The sequence below is a fragment of the Mchenga conophoros genome, linkage group LG22, assembly GCF_057382185.1.
Source record: "Mchenga conophoros isolate Kocher_MC1m ecotype Shallow Benthic linkage group LG22, M_conophoros_male_GT1.1, whole genome shotgun sequence".
Lineage (NCBI taxonomy): Eukaryota > Metazoa > Chordata > Actinopteri > Cichliformes > Cichlidae > Mchenga > Mchenga conophoros.
Genome location: NC_140546.1, coordinates 21868817 through 21893959, shown reverse-complemented (window position 1 = coordinate 21893959; position 25143 = coordinate 21868817). Strand labels below are relative to the sequence as shown.

At 42.5% G+C, this 25143-nt stretch overlaps 2 protein-coding genes and 1 long non-coding RNA gene across 7 annotated transcripts; 1 reads left to right on the top strand and 2 right to left on the bottom strand.

Annotated features, from left to right (window-relative positions):
* Positions 1-7352: 7352 nt before the first annotated feature.
* LOC146549439 (lactose-binding lectin l-2-like) lies at positions 7353-8924 on the bottom strand. Its single transcript, XM_085263304.1, has 2 exons — positions 8431-8924; positions 7353-7993 (listed from the first exon to the last, which is right to left on the bottom strand). Exons 1-2 carry the CDS (start codon positions 8505-8507, stop codon positions 7570-7572), a joined length of 501 nt encoding a protein of 166 aa, XP_085119430.1. The 5' UTR covers positions 8508-8924; the 3' UTR covers positions 7353-7569.
* Positions 8925-9037: 113 nt separating this feature from the next.
* On the bottom strand, positions 9038-15336 carry LOC146549438 (ladderlectin-like). Of its 4 annotated transcripts, none has more exons than XM_085263301.1 (4): positions 15256-15317; positions 13553-13684; positions 10345-10509; positions 9038-9681 (listed from the first exon to the last, which is right to left on the bottom strand). In XM_085263301.1, the coding sequence occupies exons 3-4, from the start codon at positions 10430-10432 to the stop codon at positions 9248-9250; spliced, it is 522 nt and encodes a 173-aa protein (XP_085119427.1). In that variant the 5' UTR covers positions 10433-10509; positions 13553-13684; positions 15256-15317; the 3' UTR covers positions 9038-9247. The 4 variants fall into 4 exon arrangements, with proteins under 4 accessions (XP_085119427.1, XP_085119428.1, XP_085119426.1 ...); XM_085263302.1 differs by having other exon boundaries at positions 10345-10493; XM_085263300.1 differs by lacking the exon at positions 13553-13684 and having other exon boundaries at positions 15256-15336.
* Positions 15337-16874: 1538 nt separating this feature from the next.
* On the top strand, positions 16875-24429 carry LOC146549437 (uncharacterized). Of its 2 annotated transcripts, none has more exons than XR_014890542.1 (2): positions 16875-17585; positions 19781-24429. It is a non-coding gene; the product is annotated as an uncharacterized LOC146549437 (long non-coding RNA). The 2 variants fall into 2 exon arrangements; XR_014890543.1 differs by having other exon boundaries at positions 19778-24429.
* Positions 24430-25143: the final 714 nt, after the last annotated feature.

Sequence of the window (25143 nt, the reverse complement as noted above, 5' to 3'; positions counted from 1 at the left end):
TAGAAGACAGGAAGTACCATACATCGGACATCTACTCACAGCAGAGGGGCTGAGCGCTGACCCAGAGAAGGTACGGGCCATCACAGAGATGCCAGCACCAACTGACATAAAAGGGGTGCAGAGACTAGTTGGAATGGTCAACTATTTATCAAAGTTTTACAAGCATCTGTCAGACGACTGTGAGCCTCTCAGACAACTGACGCACAGAGATAGCCTATGGGAGTGGACAGACGTGCAGGAAGATGCATTTAAAAGACTGAAAGAAAAACTAACACAAGTCCCAGTTTTGAAATATTACAGCCCTGAAGAAGAGCTGACGCTGCAGTGTGATGCCAGCGAGACAGGACTGGGAGCAGCTCTGACTCAACATGGAAAACCAGTGGCATTTGCAAGTCGTGCATTGACGCTCACTGAACGAGGTTATGCACAAATTGAAAAGGAATGCTTAGCTATTGTGTTTGGGATGGAGAAATTCCACCAATATACATATGGTCGTCTTGTGAGAGTGCAATCAGACCACAAGCCACTCGAGAACATTATTAAAAAGCCACTGTTACATGCACCTAAGAGACTGCAAAGGATGCTATTAAGGCTGCAAAAATATGATATAACCATAACATATGTTCCAGGCCGGGACATGCTACTTGCTGATACGCTGAGTAGGGCCTACCTGCAGGATAGCATCAAAAGCCAGACAGAGTTGGAGACAGAATGTGTCAACATGGTGGACTATGTACTAGAGATGGACCGATCCGATATTACGTATCGGTATCGGTCCGATACTGACCTAAATTACTGGATCGGATATCGGAGAAAAATAAAAAATGTAATCCGATCCATTAAATATCACGAAAGCACCTCACAAAACTTGCAACACGCCGTAACTCACCTCAGAACGTTAGCACGTCGGAGCAGTATGCATCACGTGATAGAGCGGCTGTGGCATGCAGGACCTGTGGTCTGGATAGCATTTGGAGCTTCGCTAGCAACCCGGCATTTCATCTCCGACAAAGTTATCCCCGAGAGAAGTAAAGCAAGTGTGTAAGTCCATCTCTGAATGTTTGTAAAGCATTCCTGCGTTAAGCTTAACAAGCGATATATGGAGCGACTGCCTCTTCTTGCTGCTACTTCAATCATGAAACTGCTTAACGATCAGCTGATCGGCTTTTCTGTCGCCAGTCGTGTCTCTAGTTTGCTTTTGGCCCACTTTGCACCAGAAAGAGGAAACCAGCGGCTGAACAACAGCAGCACGTTTAAGCTTGATCAGCTGTTGTTAGAATTTATTTATTATTACTTTCTACTCGAGGATCTTTTTCTACGTAGCTGACGCTGGTAACTGTGCAGGGGCGGATCTAGCAAAGTTTAGCCAGGGGGGCCGATAGGGCATTAACAGGGAAAAGGGGGGCACAAAGACATACTTTTCTTTCTTATTCTCATTTAAAATGTCTAGCTTTTAATAAATAATTATCTGACACCCAAAGTTTTAATTTGATGTAAAATGAATAGAAGTCAATTACTGTATATAGTAACTATTAAGTCTAATATACCCTAGTAAGCTATAGTACTTTTTCCTTTGGGAAGGTACCATCTGTGCAGTCTGCAATTTTGTTGAAGAAAGATGTTGAATCTATTTAATATTTCTTGAAAAATAATTGATTTCTGTGCATTTTTTTTCACACTGCATCAAATTAAGGTTGATTACGTCGATTAAGCATCATGAGGTGGCGCGTGAGGGGTGGTTCCCTATTTTTTATTTATTTATTTTTGTTGTTGCTGGGAGTTGGAGCCCTATTAGTTAGGTTGCTTAATATTTATGCTAAGTACTCTTTAAAATACCAGAATAGGGAGGATGGTGTAGGTTTAAGTTTATTAGATTGATCAGTATTGCTGAACTATGAAATATTTTTTTTTTGCATACAGGTATAACAGAATAGCTTTAGTGTAGTTGTTGTTTTAAATTTGAGTATGAACTTATACAAAATGCAGCAAGATATTTAAAAAAACAGTTTTGTTGATTAAAAAACACTATATCGGATTCATATCGGTATCGGCAGATATTCAAATTTATGATATCGGTATCGGTATCGGACATAAAAAAGTGGTATCGTGCCATCTCTACTATGTACCTGTTTCAACAGAAAGCATGGACAGAATACGGGCAGGGACGAGAACCGACCACACACTACAAACGCTGATAAAAGCAATACAAAAGGGGTGGCCAGCCTGTAAGAAAGATGTACCTGTTGAAATAACCCAGTTCCAATCTTTGCAGGATGAACTGAGCACACAGGATGGATTGGTCTTCAAGGGAGAGAGAGTGGTGATTCCAGAAGCACTGCAGGCAGATATAACCCAGCGAATTCACTCAACACACATCGGCACAGAAGGGTGCCTCAGGAGAGCTAGAGACTGCGTCTACTGGCACGGTATGAACGACCACATCAAAAAGTACATCGCTACATGTGACATATGTCGGTCTGTGGATGCAAAACAACAGAAAGAGACACTAAAACCACACGAGCCGACCACCAGACCATGGACCAAAGTGGGGACAGATTTATTCAACTTTGAGGGTAGGGACTACCTAATAACTGTTGATTATTACTCCAACTTTTGGGAGATAGATTATCTACCTGATACCAAGTCGAGTACTGTGATTAGGAAACTAAAGGCTCATTTCGCACGTCAGGGAATCCCAAATATTGTTTTTTCTGACAACGGGCCCCAGTACAGCTCAACAGAGTTTGCCAACTTCAGCCGGAAATGGGAATTTCGACACCATACCTCATCACCTGGCTATCCGCAGAGCAACGGCAAAGCTGAGTCTGCCGTTAAAACTGCCAAACGACTCATGAAAAAGGCGAAATTGGCTGGACAGGATCCATATTTGGCCTTATTGGACCACAGAAACACCCCAACACAAGGTTTAACTACCAGCCCTGCACAGAGACTGTTAAGCAGGAGGACGAGGACACTTCTCCCAATAGGAGACAGATTGTTGCAACCCACAGTGACTGACAACAAGTTAGCACTGATGAAAAACAGAGAGAGACAAACAAAGTACTACAACAAGACAGCGAAGGACATGGACACATTAAACCCAGGGGACTTGGTGCGAGTCCAACCTTTTGAACCACACAACTTATGGACCAAGGCTAGAGTGTGTAACACTCTGGGAAACAGATCCTATGATGTGGAGTTGGACAACGGCAGAGTCCTCAGAAGGAATCGTCGCCATCTGAGGCGAGCTACAGAGGTCAAAAAAGACATGTCAGCACATCTCCAGCTTGAGGGACAGAACATTACTGTGCCAACACAGAGCAAAGAGAACACACAAAACAGCACTACCAGGTCAGGACGGGTAGTACAACAACCTGGATATTTGAAGGACTATGTATGCAATTAAGGGGTAATCTGTGAGTTATACGCTGTGATTTGTTTACTTGTCAGAGGAAAGACAAAAGGAAAAAAAAAAAAAAAAAAAAAAAATCTGTGACGACATTTGAGTTATATGTTGTGATTTGTTTACTGGTTAGAGAACAGAGCAGAACATCTGTGATAATATTTTGAGTTATGGCTTTGTGATCTGTTTACTTGTTTGGAAGGAAAAAAAAATAAAAATAAGGAAATGAGAAACAAAACAGAAAAAATGAATAAAAGTAATACTAAAGGAAAATAGAAAGAAAGCTAAAAAAGTAAGTGGAAGAAAGAATTTTTATTTTTGAAGAAAATTGTGTCTAACAAAGAAATGTCATGTCTAAGTTTTGTTCCAGTTGCAAATTGAGTTCTCAACTTATGAATAGTTCATTGTCTTTGTAAAAGAAAAGGGATGTAGCAATGGGAATTGCATTTACCTGTGTGTTCCACCCGGGGTCTTGAGAGTGTAACACCGGAAGGTGAGAACCGGAGACTCATGACTGTTTATTAAGAGTTTAATAAAAGTTTACCTCGGAGGAGGGAAAGTTCAACCGAGCATCTTGTGAAGTTTATAGAGAGAACAAGATGAAACAGTTGTCGTCGCCGCTGCCTCGCGAGCCGGAGGCAGTCAGAGTAGGGACTCTGAGGCTCACCGCTGCACCGCCATCGACTCACAGTTCGTCTCCGCCACTGTCAAGCTGCACAGCCCAGCGCACCAAGATGGTGGAGGCCACAGATTTCGACGACGATGAGTGACAGCAGGTATTGCTAGCTTTACGGGAGGACGAGCTTCGTTGGAAGCCCTGGCTCATTTCGGAGGAGGAACTCACAACTGTTGCACCGCCTCGGACCAGCCGCTCGCCCTCTCCACCCCGCTCGGACTTTACTTCACCTGCCTCTTTTCTGGCAAGGATGTGGGCGGACAACGAGGAGATCGCTGCCACATCACCCTCTGCTTCGGTGGCTTCAGCATCCATCCTTCCAGAAAGAACCGGCGTCAGCGCCGCCGTCGCACCGCGCTACCCCCGGGGGTGAGTGACTGTGTGTCTGCGTCTCATAATCCTTTTATAGAGAGGAGCGAGATGTGCATTGATTCGCCGGGGCCGGAAACTATGACTGAATCGTGTTCTGAGACTGACAGTACAGTGTTTAGTTGTTTAGAAAGACCTACTATGGAAATCATGGAGTCCGGCCTCTGTGAGCGGCAGCAAGCAGCTTGCACCCACGTAGAGGAGGAGCTCCGGGGAAAGCCGTGGCTCACCCCCGATTGTCAGCACATCTTTCGGGGAACACGCCTGGCTCTCGGGGGCCCTCGGAGCTGCCAGGGTCTGCCACCCCTCACTTCCCCAACAGCCAATGCTTCAGCCTCAGTGGTTTCTTCAAAGAAGAGGCGACATCCACGTCGCCGCAGCAGCTGGAGGTTGGTGGAACTCTCGTTTCCTCTCGGACTCCGTTAATAATAGAGGTTAGTGACAATCTTTCGCCTCAAAGTCTTCCTAAGTTGCTGGAATGTGACTGTCATGAAGGGTTCGCAGACGCTCCAGAGATAAAGACAATTTCTACATGTGCTGGAGGAGCGATATCGACCCAGTGCTCCTCAACACCACCCATTGTCTTAATAAACGATGAAAGTATTGATCACGAGCTCATGTTTGGTGTGAAGGGTGGTGATATAACCTCTGGTCATGAGCGGTGTGACTTAAATAATGACACCCTGTCTGTACCCGGTGATCAACTTGACTGTTCCTCAGCTCATTCATCTTGTGACTCTACTACTTGCTATGAATTGTGTAAGACCAAATTATTAGGTAAACCAGAGGAGAACAATTCAAAGCAACCTCTGAGTGATGCTCTCACTCCTGTACTCAACAAGCACAATTCACCTGAGTTTTGTGTTCCAGGTCAAGAGAACAGTAATGGGAATGTGGTTTATGTTCTGAACTCTAAAAGTGAATTGTGCCCCCCAGAAGAAGATGGGGGACACATGTCTGAACCATGTAGCTCCAGCACCCCTCAGGGCGCAGTGAATGCTGAGGCTGAGATCTGGGCCTCCGATACTGTCTCTAATGATCATGTTTTACCTTCAGTTTGTGTAAATTTGGAATCATGTTCTTTTGTTTCTAAATCATTTCAGGATGGGGTGTTGGTTGGGAGTGCTACTGATATAGTAAGCTCACAGTCTGCACCACCACTGGCAGCCACAGCTCTATTAGACTCTGTGTTAGCTGCACCTCCATTCATAGATGACTCAGAGTCTCTGTCTAAGTCAGCTTCTGGTGGGGGGCTAGCTGGGGAATGCAGGCCTGAGACTGCCAAATACCAGGCCGAGCCGCATGATTCCTGTCAGTCAGAGCGTAATGAGGCTTCAATCCCCTCTGACAGCGTCACTTTTGATTTGTTTGTGCCTAATGTGGTCTCTGCTAAAGCTAATGGCTCTGTCAAACCAATCACAGAAGAGTTTATTCAGACTCTTGGCGTTAACCTAGTGCCAGCCATCCCATCAGAAGTAAGTGTAACTGCAGTATGTGTAAGCGCAGACTCTGATCAGGTTACAAGTCCACCACATGACTGCAAAATGAACGTGAATGAGTCTTCTTTAACCAGTTGTGCCGACTTAATGGATGTCCAGGAACCTAGCCATGAACTGATTAATCATGTTTCTATGAACGGTTCAGTTATACATGCAGCTCATGTGGTCGAACTAGCCCCTTTGGTGACTGAAACCCTGTCACAGGTGGAGACTGTCACAGGAAGACAACGTGACGTTTCTTCAGAGGAAATGAACTGTACTGAGAGCCTTGGGGGTCCAACTTTCGAACAGGGTTTTTCCATAACAGTTAACTTGCTTGCTAAGAATGGCGAAACTTCCGCTAGAGCTGATGCAGAGACTGTTACTGATTCTGGGCAATATTATGGGGTAGATGCTGCCTGTGTGTCCAAGATTAATCTATGTAATTCTGGTGAGGGTGAGGCAGCCAATCTGAGTTTGTGTTTTTCTGCTTCTGAGTTAAAAGAACCAAAGACTGAGACTAAAGACTCTGTCTTTATGTTTGTGAAGGAAAATGAAAATATGAATTTGGACAAGACCTCTGAAAGGAACACACACATAGTACTTGGCTGTGACACCACTTTTTCTCAGACTGCCATGGACATTTCTGTTCTGGGTTCTGAACCACACGGTGAACAAATGAATAATGTTTTCAGGGGCGATCTGGTGGGAAATGAATTGTGTGATGTTACATTAAATTTCCCAGAGAGTCAGCGGCATCTTTCTTCTGCCAGAGTAACGGCTCAGCCCCCTGTTCAGCTCTGTTTTGCCAGGGGTCTCCATAACTGCTCATCCTGCATCTGTAGCTGGATGCCTGGGTGTGCCACCTCGGCACCTTGCAGCACCCCCGCTGCTTCATGCCTTGTCAGCTGGAGGGCCCGAGGAGCCCATCCAGCCACCACCTGCTCTACCACCTGCGACTCCGTTGCCTGCAGCACCTACGCCGTCGCCTGGTCCAGCTTCTGCTCCGCCTACGCCGTCGCCTGGTCCAGCTCCGGCTGCCACTTCCGCTCCGCCTGGTCCAGCTCCGGCTGGTCCAGCTCCGGCTGCCACGCCACCTCGGGATCGCCGGCCACTTTCCAGGCCGGCCGCCGGACGTCATTGGTGTCGTGGACGGCCTCCTGATCTGTTGCTGCAGTCTTCCTCACGGCCGGCCTCCGGACCTGTTTTACTTTGGACTCCTGTGCTGCCGCCCGCACGGTCGGCCCCCTGAACTTTTTGAGGCTCGTATTGGCTTTAGTTTGATTTTGTCAGTTTTCCTGGACTCTCACTCCTTGTTTTTGGTTGGTCTACCTCATTCTTCACACCGGCGCACCCCGCTGTGACAAGTGGTTGTTTCCACATTTATGAAAATCAAGGTTAGTTGAATTGAATACTAACTGCGTGCTGATGAAACATGCACCCGCATGTCTGTGACACCAGTTACACGCTTGCATGTTTTCTCATAGGACCTGTAACCCCAGAGTTAAACAGTGGTGGCACTGATGATGAATTTTCATGTTTAATTGTTTTTTCCTTTTTATTTGGAGCAGTTTTAAACATCTATTAATGGGCCAAAAACGATTTGCTTCTGTACAATGCAGCGAAAAGATACATTTCAGTTTCTAAGGGCAGGTTATTTGTGTTGCACAAACAGAAGCTAAATTGAGAGAACACTGGTGATCATTCCACTTCTTTTCTTTATTCACGTTGGTGTGACCACAGTGCTGATCTTTTCCATCGTTGTTTGGTTGTCCAGCACTCCAGTAGACAAAACTCACTGCACAACCATCAGACCACATCCATCTGCCTTCTTTATGGATGTCACTCAGTCCAATCCAGGTCCATCGCTCAGCATGGTCAAAGTTCTTAATTAATGATTTAACAAACTCTTCTTCCTCCCTGCTGTAGATAGACACCAGGTTGGCTCGCTGTGACACACAGTAGAGCTCTGCATCAGCCCAGCTCATGTGTGTGGCCACATATTTGTAGCAGCGGCCATTGAAGCTGTACCAGAACGGGGGACAGTTTCCATGCAGTAGTTGAACTCTGTGGTCATCTGAAGAAGACACAGCAGTCAGAGCTCGATGAAAAACAAATAACTGTTTTTGTCAGTGTGACTGACATTTTTTTTCTTTGATCTAACCTCTGAAGAACATCAGAAAAGCACGTCTGCACAGCTGACATGGTGAAAGTTAAAAAAATGCAGAGAAATAAGCTGCTCTTATTACGTTTATTAGCAGGTCTTTATCATAACTCTACAGAATAGTAGAACTTATCTGACACGGGGGGGAAAAAAAATCTATGTTACAATGAAACACCAAGAATTTTGTATCACTGACTGCTGAAACAGACAACAGAAAATCTTGGAGTATTTGACTAAATTGTGATTAAGATAATAAAAAAAACCCCCACAAAAATAAAGTTAAATAAAGGAGGGGAAGGAAGAGTCAGAATATAGGATGGTTACCATGTTGTAGCTTCACTTCACTTCACTGCCGTCAGAAGGAGACTCAGAAGGAGCACCCAGAGCCAGACTGAACAAGAAGAGGAGCAAGATCATGTTGGAGCTTTAAGTCTCAACCTTTGATGAAGAGCTGCTGAAGCTTCTTTGTACAGGATTTCTGCAGAGAGTTAAAGCTGCTTTCTTTTATAGCTGCCTGAGAGGGTGTTTTCACCGATCACTGTGATATCATTGACCAAATGGAACAAAACTCTCCACAGTAAACATCACTAACACCGGGCAGTAAACACCATCAGATTCTAAAGAAAGTAATAATTGCTGAACATCCACGTCCTCCTGGCAGACTCAGAAGAACGTGACTGTATTTGCTGTAATTCTGCATTCATGATATGATCAAAGGCCTTTTCAGCATAATGATTAAACAAACATGAAAGGTCAGAGTTGTAACAAGAAGACAGCAGCTCACAAGCTCTAGTTATGGCCTTCTCTAATAAACAAATGTAGAACAAATACTCAACGTTAAAGAGGACTCAGCACCCAGAGTCACCCAAACAACCTATTGCTGTGCAACACTTTCATTTTATCAATTTAAAGTGATCCAGAAAAACAAACAAACAAACAAACAAATGCATGATGAAAATATCTGTTTAATATAGTATTACAGAGTCCTTAAATTTCAGTACTCCAGCCTTGCCCTTCTGTACTTCTAATATGTTTAATTAATAAACACATTAATTAGGATATATTAATATTAACATTGCTAAATTTATTGTGGAGGGACGCTACATGCCAACATAACATCAGGTTAACTGTCTAATGTTGAATTAGCGTCTTGGTTTCTAAACACAGGCATTGCGTTTTACACAAACAGAGGGATAACCACGAGAGCATGGTTCGTCATTCCACTTCTTAACAGGACCAAAGTTGTTTTGCACACAGTGTTCGTTTTTTCCCAGGTTGTTTGGCTCGCCTGTAAGCCAGTTAAAAAAGCGTACCACAGAGCCATCAGACCACATCCATCTGCCCTCTCTGTGAACATCACTGAGTCCAATCCAAGAGGCTCTCTGAGCAGGATCAAAGTTCCTGATCAAGGATCTGACAAAGTTCTCTTCCTCCATGTTGTGGATGGACACCAGGTTGGCTCCCTGTGACAAACAGTGGAACTCTGCATCAGACCAGCTCATCGGTGTAGCTACATACGTATAGCAGCGGCCGTTGAAGCTCCACCAGAACGTGGGACAGTTTCCTCTCAGGAGCTTCACTGCCCGGTAATCTGAAAAAGACAGAAACAAGAAGAGGAAAAAGATCATGATTTGTTTTTTAGTGACAGAAGAAACCTGATCTGTACTGCTAATATCCTAAAGGTGAGACCTGGTGTCAGGCTGCTTTTCTCTATGTACTTCAGGGAATAGAAAGAAACATTACATATTAGCTTCTCTGCATCAGCTCCCTGCTAAATCCAGATTAAAATTTAAAATCCTTCTCCTCACATACAAGGTATTAAATACTCAGGCTACGTCTTATTTTAAGAGCAATGGAGTACTTTGCTCTCAGACTGCTGGTTTACTTGTGGTTTTGAGGTTAATTAAAAGTAGAATGGGAGGCAGAGCCTTCCGCTTTAAGCCTCCTCTAATGTGTAATCAGCCATTTTGGATTAAGGACACAGATAATCAATAATCTACTTTTAATATGAAGCTTTTCTTTTTGATGAGGCCTAAAGTTCCACCAGTCACAGCAAATGGCTGCTCCTGTCTGAGCCTGGTTCTGCTGGAGGTTTGAAACGTGGAACCAAATTAATGCATGTATCCCCAATTATACTAACACATATTTATCCTGAGCAAAACAAAACAAGAAACATGATAAAGGTGCATTTAAAATCTATTATTTGCTAAATAATATTAAAAAGACAAAAAAAAAATGCACAAAAAAAAGTTACCAAGTTGGAGCTTTACTTCATTTTCATCAGAAGGAGTCTCAGAAGGAGCACCCAGAGCCAGACCGAGCAGGAAGAGGAGCAAGATCATGTTGGAGCTTTAAGTCTCAAAGTGTGATGAGGAGCTGCTGAAGCTTCTTTGTACAGGATTCCTGCAGAGAGTTAAAGCTGCTTTCTTTTATAGCTGCCTGAGAGGGTGTTTTCACTGATCAATGTGATATCATTGGCCAAATGGAACAAAACTTTCCACTGTAAACATCACTAACACCGGGCAGTAAAGACCATCAGATTCTAAGAAAATTAATAATTGCTAAACAGCCACGTCCTCCTGGCAGACTCAGAGGAATGTGACTGTTTTTGCTGTAATTCTGCATTTATGATGTGATCAAAGGCCTTTTCAGCATAATGATTAAACAAACAGGAAAGCTTGTAGTAACAGAATGATAATAAACAAAGACAGAACAAATTCTCAACATTAAAGAGGACTCAGCACCCAGAGTCACCCAAAGAAGAAGAGGAGCAAGATCATGTTGGAGCTTTAAGTCTCAAAGATGATGAGGAGCTGCTGAAGCTTCTTCCTACAGGATGTTCAGATTCCTGCAGAGAGTTGGAGCTGCTTTCTTTTATAGCTGCCTGAGAGGGTGTTTTCACTGCTGGTGTGACATCACTGGCCAGATTGACCAAAACGCTCAACTGTACACAAAACTAAACATAAGCCAGAAAAAAAATCAAATTCCAAAGACATGAAGAAATATTGTTTGTTTTTTGATGTATAATTTATATTTATTGTACCATAAAGGTGTTATCAGCACAATGACTAATCAAACCAGAGCGTTCTCACTCCCGAGGCGTAACATGTCGACGTTTTGTCACGTCCCGCGTTTTGTCACATCTCCTTTCGCGTCCTGAGGAACGCGAAAGGAGACCTTCGGTGTTCTTATGGTACACGGCGGGTTATGGCTGGAATCCAGTGCAATGACGCTCCCGCGGTAGTAGACGTTCCAGCCCTGTATTCCAGCCCTAAACCTAACCTTATCCCTAGCCCTGACCATAACCTTATTCCTGACCTTAACCAGGACTTTAATGATGTTAAATAGCGTGTTTCTAAGCGATTTGAAGAAAAAGAGCGAACATGTGTAGATTCAGTCCAGACGGTTCTCATATTTCCTGTTTTTTCCGAGGTCGTCATTTAGGAACGTGGTGGGTAGGCGAAAACGTAATATGGTGACGATTTGTTGCCTAGTGTAAAATGTTACGCTTTGGGAGTGAGAACGGGTTGATCAAACAGGACAGGTCAGCCCAGCACAGTTCATTAGTATAAACTAGTTTAGCCTGAACAAAACTGCCTGTTGTAGTATTTTCATGCAACCTCTGAATAACAAAAAATTTCATTTGTTTCTTCAGTTTGTTTTTCAAGGCATTTCAGAAGAACATAGTTCAGCAGCACAGATAAGCGAGCCGTCAGATGTCTTTATTTTCTTGTTGCTCTATTAGTGAACTCAACACCAGACTGCAGTACATGATAATTTAACTGATTCCCAGTAACACACATTCATCTGCCTATCAGATTTAACTGCTCATTAATCGAAGGAACCAGAATACAGTTCAGGATCCTTCCAGCCCACTTTAACTCCTGGTTATGGTTAAAGACTCTCTTTCCACCTCCAGAGTCTCCGATATTGGGTGTAAATCTATTGCTCTAATGCTCTTAAGAAAAAAAAAAAGAAAAGATAAGAAAGAATCCATAGATGCACGTATATAAAATAATAATAATTATAACTACAGAAGTTAATTAGTTAAATGAGAGAAAGTCACTGGGAATATTTAACATAACCTTGAAAAGGCCATAGTTGGACATCTGTTGTATTATAAAAGGCATTATCAGCATAATGATTAATCACACTTACAGGTCAGAGGTAGAACAATAACCTACATAGCAAAATTGGTATGGCCCAGATCTGGCCCACACAATGTGCTTACACATGGCCCACATACCGCAAAGAATGACGGCCCTTTGGTGGCCCACACATGGGCCAGTTGCAGACACACTGGTGGTACTTTGCTGGCCCATGTGTGGCTTACCAATGGCAAACCTGGTTTGGACCAGGCCGCATTCACCCAATCAGACACTTTCTCTTAACTGAGTGCTTCCTAACTACATACACATTAACACTCACACTCTCGACATGGAGACTGGAGAAGCCAGGGATCGAATCATTAACCTTCCGATCAATAGGTGAGCTGCTCTACCACCTGAGCTACAGCCACCCACTGGCAAAGGTAAGTAAACCCTCACTAGATTTTGGGATAAAGTGTAAACTCACAAACCTGTCAAACCTGAATTTGAAACATTGGCTACCATAGAAGTATAGTATTGCAACATGGCATTTGGATCTTCTAACTAAAATAGAAAAATAGGAACATAAATAGTGCATCATTGCCAGACCTGGCCCATATCTGGTTGACATACACCCTGCCATGACACCAGTCAGTCAGAAGTGCCAGCTTGATGCCAGATCTGGGCCAGACCTGTTTTCTATGACCCTGGGCCACATAAACTAAACCACAATCGAGCCAGATGTGGCATACCATGACATAGACGGTGCCATCTATGCCAGGCCTGGCCCATATCTGGATGACATATGTCTTGTCATGCCAGAAGTCAGTCAGCAGTGCCGGCTTGATACCAGATCCGGGCCATACCTGCTTGCTATGTGGGAAGAGAAAAGGAGAAACTGCTGAGCTGCTCCAGTAAACAAAGACTGAATAAACCCCCCTCCTCCTCTCCATGCAAGAAGATTCCTTCCTTCCTTTCAGAGAACCCACTTCTACACTTCTCAAAATAAACAAATTAAACAAAATAAAATTTATGCTAGCAGTGAAGAATCACATGTATAAGTAATTTCAATGTCACAAACATCAGTTCCTAAAGATTATCTGCTAATCTGTCAATTTAGGAAGCATGAATCTTGTGAATCCATTTCACATGACTTTGGCGCAAATGAAATTGACAACTGGAAAAAGATCATCGAGGAGTGATTTTACAAACTGTTGCTCTCTTCTTGTCCCTTCTTACTGATTTTCTCTAGTTTTGCTTTTAATTTTGGAGTCTTTATCACTACTGGCAGCTACAGTGGCTAACAGTGGCTAAAAGCCCATTTAGGTTGCAAAAGTAGACCAGTTGCTGTACACATATCATAAGTTTGCATACCGTAGGTAAGTGGTCCTCTTTGTATGTTTCCTGAAGAACAGTCAAACCTCTTCTTTGGATGTTAGCTTTACAGGCTGTGGCTGTAGACACTCACTGCTGTACCTCTCTCCTCACCTCCTCAGTGATATACTTCTGTGTGTGTGTTTTGGGATAAAGCCAAACAACAGATCCTAACTAGATTTTTCCATTGTTATCAGCCTTTCTGAAACCGAATATTCCGAGTTGGACAGTTCGGGGTTACTCAACCCTGAGTATCGTTTTTCATTCTGAGTTTTCTAAACCGGCTTCCTGAAATAGGGCCCTGCTCTTGTTCATCTCTGTTCTGTCCTCATTCTCCTCTCTCTCCCTCTCTGCTCCTCTCTCTCCCTCTTTGTGCTGACAATCATCAAATATACAGTTGAAACCAGATAATTACACACTCTTCAGATCAAAACACAAACACTTTTTTAATTGTAACATCAAATCAGACTAAATGTTTATTTTTTTAGATTGATAAATATAAAAAACATATTTGTTAACTTTAAGAGTAAAGAGAGAAACTATCTGTATTTCTTAATTGTAAATGGCACCAAATTGTATTCAAAATTGAGCCACACTTATGGAGCTCCACAGTTCTTTTCCTGGTGTTTTGGTTGACATCTCTTGATTTTCCCATTTCAAAGAAACAGGCTCTGTGTTTTGCCTTATATGCATCCACAGCTGTGCCACCAATTTACTCACATGGACTCTACTGACCTATCACAAGCTTCTTCAGGTCAGAATGGAATCGTCTGGAGTTTTCTTATTAATTAACAATAAACTTAGTGTACATGTACTCCTAAATTTGATGAAAGTGATAAAAAATAGACAGCTCTGTCTCTCTTTATTCTGACATTTAACTAATTCAAAAGATATTTCAAATTTATTTATCCAAAACAAGTTTACTCTAAATTGATGTTGCACAGTAAAAAAATGCTTTTGTGTTTTCCATAAAGTGTATGTAAATATCTGGTTTAAACTGTGAATATACTGCTGTGTATTGAAGTTCCTCTTGTTTTGCATAGAAAAATACTGAATAACATACAAAGCATAATATATAAAATACTACCAGAGTTTTTTTCTTTGAAAGAAGCCCCTTATGTCCATTCTTGTATATCAGTGCATTACTGAAACCGGTTTATTTAGCCGTGGAGGGAAACAACTGAAAATATGAAATAAACACACATGTAAGCTAAGACTCTCTAAAGCAGGGGTGTCAAACTCAAATACACAGTGGGCCAAAATTCAAAACTAGAACAAGGTCGCAGGCTAAAATTAATATTTATTGAAAAATATCTTCCTCCAGATTTAAGAATGAATCTCTTCTTATGGACTCAAACAAGTTTTGCTGAAAAACTGAATGTGGAACAAGCAAAGCTTAATACTAAACAATGTATATATTAGCTGTATAATACCAGTAGGCCAGCTCTAATAGTAATTTGGTATGGCTTCGCGGGCCAAATGTAATTAGGCTGCGGGCCAAATTTGGCCCGCGGGCTAGAGTTTGACACCTATGCTCTAAAGAAACAGCACTGTTGTTGTTCGGCTTTTCATTTCGCCATTTGTTGATTCACTTGAAGAACAAGTAACGTAATATGGGTCAAGTGATCAGTTTGATATCAATCTTTCGTGATACACCGTCATATTTACATTATTTGTACAGTAGGAATGATTTGTTTTGGTACCTGGTCAAACTTCAGTTCTCCTTGCCTAGCTCCGTTTCTCCAACAGCTCACTAGTAGCAGGAGCTGCCCCGCCCCGCTTAGTGTCTGAGCTCGGATCATACCAATATTAGGGGGGATTTACGCACAGTCGTAAATTCCCACAGTGTGCACTATGTGCTTCGAATATTGTGTGTAGTTTTTTTGCTTTATACAGTTGTCAGCCAGGCATCTAACTATGAAAAGATTACACTCCAAAAGACCCCGGGCTTCTGAAAAAACAACCCGGGCTTAAGCCCAGTAAGCCACCCCCCCGCTCCGCCACTTGTGTCAGTAGTATTTGGTGACCTGCACAGCGGACTCCATTCCTCCAATCAAACATGCACAAAGAGAAAAGGTGAGAGAGGCTGTCAGCTCGGGAGTGCAGAAGGAGAGCATGACCTTCAGTAGCTTCAAGTGTTAAAGGATCTTTTAATTCCACATTAACGAGTTCATGACGTTTTGAGATTTAAAAAACAAACAAACATGCATGTTTCTTTTTTAAATGACATAAAACTTAACAGAGAATTGCTTTTTAACGCTATATTTTAAAAGTAAACTGGGCCATAGTTAGCAAAGGGTAGAAGCCGACACAGTTAAGCATCAAAAGGAAAATATGATCATCTACTTAATCTGAAGTGTTAACAGATCCCCTTCTGGAGATTATTTATAGTGCCAAAGTCAAATATGAAATTTTGTCCATCAAGGCAAAAGTTGAAATACACAGAGAACAAAGTGGCTCTTATGATGTTTATTAGCAGGTCTTTATCATAACTCTATGATTTAGGAGAAACCATCTAGTATGGGAAGAAAAAAATCCATATTATAATCCTACAATAATTGTTTTTGTATCACAGTATCTGATTGTTAGGTATTTTAGTACCATGGTAGCATTTACTGGATATTGTTTTATAGTGACATTATGCAGGAAAACTCTGTCATTCAATAAGGCCCCTTTGTTTTAGTTATTTTTCTCTTTGACCCAAGAATTGATGTGTGAGAATCACAGGCTGGTACAAGGTTGAAATACCACAGAGATCACTCCCTCAGCTACATTAGTTTCTTAATCTTTTAGACGCCTGTTGAAGGCCAAATGGTTTGTTTCAGATTTCACTAATGTAAGAACTCTTCGTTTTGTGCCTTGAAAATATGTCGCTGAGATAATCACAATTGTAGCTGAACTGATACACTACACAAAGGATGCTTCTTCACCCAAGGGCAGGAAGACGCTGCCTTATCTTGGTCTGTACTGGTTTAAACTGATAATCTGCTGTCTCATGAATTTTACCCTCTATATAAACTGTTGTACTTGTGAATAAAGTTGAGTCACTTTGGGAAGACAATCTAAAGCAGTCTCTGTTTTCTTGTTCTCCCAAGCTGCTCCCGAGCTGCTCGTACTAACACGCTGAATGGCATGCTTGAATATTACTTGAGAATATATTTGACTGTGTTACAGACTAAGGGACATTCTCTGCTGATAGGTGAAGGTACATTCTCTGCTGATAGACGTCCACGCCTCGGAGGAAGCCGATCCACGGAGTAGGCCCTGGAAACAGTTTCCTTCAATTTTGGTGTCGAGAAGTGGGATCCTGACGAAGGTAGGCACTTGTCTTTTTATTTTATAAGACTGTGTTATGCCTTTCTCAGTGATCCACATAGAAACGGGATACGCTGACGAGGCCTTCTTCAGTGGCCCACATAGTAACAAGTGGGATACACTGAGGAGCCTTATTTAGTGGCCCACATAGAAACACAGGAAGTTGCCTGTTGTTTTGTAAATAAAAGCAGAAAGGACACAGGAAGTTGCCTGCTGTCATAAACTAAGAAGTTGCTCACCAGCAGAAAGGACACAGGAAGTTGCCTGGGGTCATAAAACGAGAAGTTGCTCGTTAAAAAGTGAGAAGTTGCTCACTAAAAACATAAAATTGCTAGCAAAAAATCAAGTAACCTCAGGTGTGCCACAGCAAAAATAGAAACTAACTTAAATCCTTCAAAGCGTCTAAACCCCTCTGGAAATCACTGACCATGGGTCAGAATAATTCAAAGACCTTAGACGGGTCCGATAAAAACTCAAAATTAACTGTAAAACCGAAAAAAATAAAATATAAAATCACAAATAGCGGCTCAGTACGACTCCCACTTCCGGTTACGTTTAACCCACGCTCGCGAATCAATGAAGACTTCCATGATTACGTATCCAGAACATGCGGAAGTGCTTACGTGACTGATTTCGTCTCGAACTTAAGAACTATAACTTTAATGCATCCTAATGTATTTCCGGAGCCCTATCCCGAACGATTATCGCCAGAAAACAGGTCAGTAGAAATGTTAAATACTATTTGTGATAAGAAAAGTAGGCTGATTAAAAAGTCCTGTAAAAAATATATGATAGAATGTCGTGATGTGACCAATCGCATGCTACCACTATGGAAAAAAGGACCCGAGCCAGACGTAAATGCTTTAAATCAAGCCAGTGTAGGCTCTAGTAAATCCACTGCAGAAAAAACTAGCCTTATATGCCCATCCGTTCAACCTACGGCTCCGCCGCCTTATGATGAAAAAACAGAATTAATAGCTGCTGCGGCGGCTGCACGTCATCAGCGCGTATATCCTGATTTAACAGCAGAATCCCAAAAGAGTGAGGAAGGCACTGAAATGACACCTAAATCAGAAGAAGATGACTGGTTTAACCTAGATCAAAGACAGGAACGAGAATACACTGAACGAGAAAGAGAGTTACAGGAACATAAAAAGCAAACAAAACAGTTAATGACAGAGTGTGAGGAAATCATGAAAGATCCTTTAACTGAACGTACGGAAGCCGAACTGCAGGAAGCCGTTTCTGTCATAGATAATCATGTTCAGCGCCACACTAGAGTAGCGAATGGTTTAACTGTGCCAAAAGCAATAACTAACACCAGAAATTTAATCAGGAACTACTTAAAGCAAAAAAAAGAGGAAAAAACTCAAGAGGGCCCCCACAAAAACACCCGTTATAAAGAAAAGCAGGGATCACAATTTAATGACGTCAGCACCTCCCTCCCGTTCATGATAATAGGGGACATGTGTTGCATTCAACCCCCTAAAATTTCAGAGTTAGCAGCAACCATTAAAGAACTTCCCGATCCTCTAAAAAATCCTACAGCCTTTGTTTCTGCATTACAGAGAAGTACCAGATACCACCACTTGGGTGGGCCTGACTATAGATATATATTATGTCAACGAATCCCAGGTGTGACTGAATCTCAGCTTATTGAAGAAGTAGAGGAACTAGACCCTAAAAATGACCAAGCAGCCAACACCTCCTCGTTTTTGTGGATAAATGATGACAAAATCACAGCTTTTTTTTCAAAATCTAAAGAGATTTCTGCTCACAATGTCTAGAGATAAAATTGATTTAAATGCAGTAACCATGTGTAAGCAAAAGCCAGATGAATCCATTCTAGTGTTTATGAAACGTTTCACACACTGCTGGACTAATGAGGCATGCATGCCTGAAGGAGGAAATGATCAGATTTTCATAACAACATTCTTAAACAATATTCATCCAGAATGTTCACAACTATTGAAGCTGACTGCCACTGATAATCTCTATGACATGAAAATAAAGAACTTTATCACACTTGTCAAAACAAAAGCTGGTGCAGATCTTTTCCCCAACAGCACGAAGGCTAAAACTGTTAAGATGATGTTGAACTTTGATGTTGAAGGCTCAGAGGAAAGTGAAAAAATGATGTATGCAGGGGCCCCGCCCCCTCAACAAGCGCAGCAGGGAGATTTCAGAAGGAGAGATAGGAATGGAGACGTATGTTTTTATTGTGGAAAAATAGGACACTGGAGGACGGAATGCAAATCAGCAGCACATAGGTCTCAACCACAAAACACAGGACCAGCTCCTGCCACTAGGCGTAAGCAGAGCTCTTACAGACAAGGTAACTGGCAACGCAGACAGGAACCACATCAAAATAATGGCCCCTTTGCACTTAGGCAGCAACCTTATAATCCACATTTTAATCCCCACCCATATGATAACGAAAGACTGGACCGACAATAGGGAGGCCCAGGTGATGATGAGGGACAGTGTGAAGCACTACACACGATGCTGCATTTGCAATTGTCCCGTAACACAGAAAGCTTGCCCATGTTAGATATAGAGATAGGTGAAAAGATTTATTCCTTTTTAGTTGACAGTGGAGCCACTAAAAGTTCACTGTCTGGAAAATTCTATAGTGGGCCTGTTTCCTCTGTGTGCATCAACACCATGGGAATAAACGGAACTCTAGTGCAATGCCCCAAAACTCATTCTCTAAAAACACGCTGGGGCCCAAAACCAGATGAAATTACATATCATCCATTCATAATTATTCCAAACTCGCCTGTGAATCTATTAGGCAGAGATTTAATGGCAAAAATGAACTTGTGTATTTCATTTAACACAAAGGGTGAAATGTTTGCAGATACTGATAACAGCTATGTTTTCTCTGCCCTATGCACCGACACCATGGAGAAGGAACATCCTCTGTGTCAGCTGGACGCCTCAGCGGAGAATGAACTCAATATCCATCTGACTGGTATCCCACGTCACACTCTGTGTCAAAAACATGTGCAAACACCGTTACCAGGTAGCCCCATGCCTGGAAGCCACATATTTGTTTCTCTCACACTGTTCAACAACATGATAACTGCTCACACCAGTGAAGGCCAAACAGTGGTTTTGTCACATAACTCAGACATAGGCTATGACATCACTGCACCATGTCAACACATAGATCTAACCTACCCCATACACTGTACTATCTCTGCTGTCACATTGCCAGCTGAATATCAAAACATGACATTATGGTCAAGAGGTGAGAATGATGTAGGATTTATTGACTGTACACCTTATCATGCTCAGCTGAAAAACAACAAGCCGGTATATGTCAAGCAATATCCCATTTCCGCTGAAAAAGCCGCAGCCTTAGACATCATCATAGGAGATTTATTGACAGCTGGAGTAATAAAGCCCACAGTATCTCCATATAACACTCCTGTCAATCCTGTGCCAAAGCCTAACAAACCTGGCGTATGGCGTTTCACACAAGACTTAAGGCAAGTTAATGCAGTCATTAAGCCTCTGCCACCTATTGTCCCAGATGTTCCCAGCATACTGACATCTATTCCAGCAACAGCCACACATTTTACTGTGGTGGATTTGTGCTCCGCCTTTTTCTCAGTACCTGTGCATATAGACACACAGCCGATATTTGCTTTTACACATAGAGATAAGCAGTACACATGGACTCGCTTACCCCAAGGCATGGTAGACAGCCCTGCGGCTTTCTCAATGGTAGTACGTGCTACCCTGGACGGCTTCACTCCTCCAGAGGGCTGTACTCTGATCCAGTATGTAGATGATCTCCTCCTCTGTGCTGAAAGTGAAAAACTATGTCAAACTGCCACACACATGCTTCTCCAGCACCTCCAAAAGACTGGCCACAAAGCATCAGCAAAGAAAATGCAGTACTGTCAGACTTCTGTTCAATATTTGGGATTTACACTGTCTCACGGACAACGTTCTATGACTACAGACAGGGTCAAAGCTGTGACCTCTGTCCCTAAGCCCACTACACAAAAAGAAATGCTGTCTTTCCTAGGCATGGTGAACTATTGCAGACAGTGGATACCAGACTGTTCTTTTCATGACCACATTCTGCGTGAATGCTGCAAAAAAGACAAGCCTCCTCGAATACTGTGGTCCACAGAAATGACTGCCTCTTTCAATGCATTACAGGGAGCGCTGACCTCCGCCCCTTGTTTGGGTCTGCCTGACTACCACTTACCGTTCCACCTGTACGTCACAGAGAACGGCACAACCTGTGCAGGTGTATTGGCCCAAGAGCATGGCTGTGGCTACCGTCCAGTAGCCTTCTACTCAAAGGTGCTGCCAGCAGTTGTTCAGGGGATGCCGGCCTGCCTGAGAGCAGTAGCAGCTTGCTCTATCATGATAAGGGACTGCGAGAAGCTCACACTCTCACATGACACTATTCTACACACCAATCACCAGGTCACGACCATTCTAGCAAACATAACTACACAACACATGACCGCACAACGTCGCTCAGGTTATGAAGCTACACTAACTTCAACAGCAAATCTCACTATAAAAGCAAGCAGCACACCCAATTCGCCAGCACACTTACTTATTCGTATGCTGTGTTCCTCTGACCGACAGGATGGTTCAGACGACCCTGACGATCATGATTGTATGACACGTATACAGGAATCCACATCACCACGCCCAGACTTAGAGCAAACACCTATCCCAGACTCAGTCATTGTTTATGTGGACGGGTCCTGTTCAAAACCAAATGACAACTTATTTCTTTGTGGCTATTCGGTGGTGACATTGCCTGACATCATACTAGAGGCTCACTCATTACCATTTCACTCAGCACAAAAAGCAGAGCTCATGGCTTTAATACGCGCCTGTGAGTTACATGTGGATAAGCGGGTAACAATTTACACTGATAGCCGTTATGCATTCGGTGTGGTGCATGACTTTGGCACATTGTGGAGACAAAGAGGATTTAGATCTGCTGATGGAAAACCGATCGCTAATTCTGACCTTGTTCAAAGACTTTTGCAGGCTATACAGCTGCCATCGGCAATTGCAGTTGTTAAAACGAAGGGGCACAGCACGGCTGACACAGACGAAGCAGTGGGAAATGCTCTTGCAGACGTAACCGCGAAAGCAGCTGCTGCCTCACAGCAACCACCCAGAAGGGAAGTATTATCTTTGCCTTTACAGCTGCCACTTGTCACGCTCCCAGACTATTTAGAAACAAATGTTGACCTAAAATTCATACAAGAGCAAGCCTCTGCCTTAGATTACACTTACTGGGAAAGTAATGATTGTACCTTAGATAACAGAGACGGCTTATACAAAAACCTTGAGGGTTTGATTGCCCTCCCATCTTCACTACTGCCAATCCTTGTCCGCCATTTTCACGGTGTGAGTCATGTCGGACAAAGAGGGGTAATAGGAGCAATAAAATCAAGATTTGTAATCGAGAAAACATCACACGCAGTAAAACGCATATTAGCAACCTGTCTAACATGTGCACGAACTAATGTAGGAAAACCAAAAGCAAAACATCAGCATTTACCACAACCAGATTTCCCATTTCATACATTACAAATTGATTTTACACACATGCCAGCACAAGGAAGCATCAAGTACTTACTGGTAATAGTGGACCAATTTAGTAAATGGGTAGAAGCTTATCCAACATCAAAAGAAACTGCAGAAGTAGTCTGTCAAAAGTTGTGCAATGAAATAATACCCAGATTTGGAATACCTCACCAAATTAACAGTGATAGAGGACCTTCATTCACATCAGAAGTAATTCAAAAGTGTGCTAAAACTCTAGCAATAGACTGGAAATATCATGTGCCATACCATCCTCAGAGTTCAGGAGTTGTAGAAAGAATGAATAGGACCATAAAAAATCGCCTGACTAAAGCAATGATAGAAACAGGAATGACCTGGATCAAACTACTTCCTCAAATCCTCTGCGAGATTAGAATGACTCCATCCGCAGCAACCAAATTATCTCCATTTGAAATAATCATGGGAAGACCGTTTCCAACACCATGGTCAGCCTCCAGAGGGGCACCGCTATTGGAAGGGGACATAGACACTGCATTGTCTGACTATGTTCATAACCTGGTAGAAACACTGAATAATAACTATCAGAAAGTTTGTCTCTCTCAGCCTCTCCCTTCCATAGATCCAACCCATCCGTGGAAACCAGGAGATGCGGTGTTGGTAAAGTTGCTAAAACCAAGGGCACTCGGGGAGGCCGCGTGTTCCAGCCCCCAGACTGTACTTGCAGTGACGAGAACCAGCATCCTAACAGACGGACAACCTCAGTGGATTCATGCCAGCAGGGTTAAGACCAGCCCCACCAAACCACCTAAGGCGTCGGATCAAGTAGATGACGTCTCAGGCGAGCCAGCGCCCGGATTCAATACACCTATAGATGACGACTCAGGCGAGCCAGCGCCCGGATCCAATCCACCTACACACACACAATCACTGATTAACACACAACGCCTGAAAGAGCCAAGACTCAGAAAGCCCTTTGATCCCCCACCTGAACAACAACAAGGTACTCGAACATCCAGCAGGAACAGAAAGCCTAGAGTACCACACAATGTCTAACCTGATAAAGATAGACTCATTCCATCCTGATAATGGAGAAAATGAAATGCCCATTGTCATCACACGACGCTTATACGGTGTCTCTCGAACCTGGGACCAGGCCAGGAGACGACTAAAGAACTGTCTTTTTTATATATTTAGGTTATTAATCATATCTACTGCATTAACCTTAGGATTTTTATTTACTATTTCGTATTGTAAAGTGCAACTCTGTTCACATTTCTGCAAGCCACATTCTCAATGATAACCCATATAGCTACCAGTACAGCTACTTCAATGTATTTGCAATTAGCACAAATTGATCCTGAGGATGTGCCAGATGTTACCAATGATGTTCCTGATGTGTATATTGAACATTAGGTTGTGAACCATTACATTTTATGATTTGCTTTTTATATTATGTTATTACATTTGTGATTTTTCCTTTCTATTTGAGTTATTATTTTAAAAAATAATAAAAGAGGGGAACTGTTAGGTATTTTAGTACCATGGTAGCATTTACTGGATATTGTTTTATAGTGACATTATGCAGGAAAACTCTGTCATTCAATAAGGCCCCTTTGTTTTAGTTATTTTTCTCTTTGACCCAAGAATTGATGTGTGAGAATCACAGGCTGGTACAAGGTTGAAATACCACAGAGATCACTCCCTCAGCTACATTAGTTTCTTAATCTTTTAGACGCCTGTTGAAGGCCAAATGGTTTGTTTCAGATTTCACTAATGTAAGAACTCTTCGTTTTGTGCCTTGAAAATATGTCGCTGAGATAATCACAATTGTAGCTGAACTGATACACTACACAAAGGATGCTTCTTCACCCAAGGGCAGGAAGACGCTGCCTTATCTTGGTCTGTACTGGTTTAAACTGATAATCTGCTGTCTCATGAATTTTACCCTCTATATAAACTGTTGTACTTGTGAATAAAGTTGAGTCACTTTGGGAAGACAATCTAAAGCAGTCTCTGTTTTCTTGTTCTCCCAAGCTGCTCCCGAGCTGCTCGTACTAACACGCTGAATGGCATGCTTGAATATTACTTGAGAATATATTTGACTGTGTTACAGACTAAGGGACATTCTCTGCTGATAGGTGAAGGTACATTCTCTGCTGATAGACGTCCACGCCTCGGAGGAAGCCGATCCACGGAGTAGGCCCTGGAAACAGTTTCCTTCACTGATGAAACAAAAAACATCAGAAACATAAAAAAACATATTCTTGGAGTGTTTAACTAAAAGGTGCTAAAATGACAAAAAACACAAATAAAGCCCAAAGTAAATAAAGAAAAGATTAGCCAAACTACAGGACAGTTACCAAGTTGTAGCGTCACTTCACTGCCATCAGAAGGAGACTAAGAAGGAGCACCCAGAGCCAGACTGAACAAGAAGAGGAGCAAGATCATGTTGGAGCTTTAAGTCTCAAAGTGTTATAAGGAGCTGCTGAAGCTTCTTTGTACAGGATTCCTGCAGAGAGTTCATGCTGCTTTCTTTTATAGCTGCCTGAGAGGGTTCTTTTACTGCTGGTGTGACATCAATGGCCAAACTGACCAGAACTCTCCACTGTAAACAACATTAAACACAAGCCAGAAAAGACCATTGAATTCCAACGAATACCGACACGTGACTGTGACTGTTTTTACTGTCCAATTATATTCTATTGTGTCATAAAATGCAT

Coding starts and splice junctions, on each gene's coding strand:
- LOC146549439 (XM_085263304.1), bottom strand. CDS start 8,507: ATGATCTTGCTCCTCTTCTTGTTCAGTCTGGCTCTGGGTGCTCCTTCT. Junction 7,994..8,430: donor TCTGACGGCAGTGAAGTGAA/GTGAAGCTACAA, acceptor AGATGACCACAG/AGTTCAACTACTGCATGGAA.
- LOC146549438 (XM_085263300.1), bottom strand. CDS start 10,432: ATGATCTTGCTCCTCTTCCTGCTCGGTCTGGCTCTGGGTGCTCCTTCT. Junction 9,682..10,344: donor TGAAGTAAAGCTCCAACTTG/GTAACTTTTTTT, acceptor TGTCTTTTTCAG/ATTACCGGGCAGTGAAGCTC.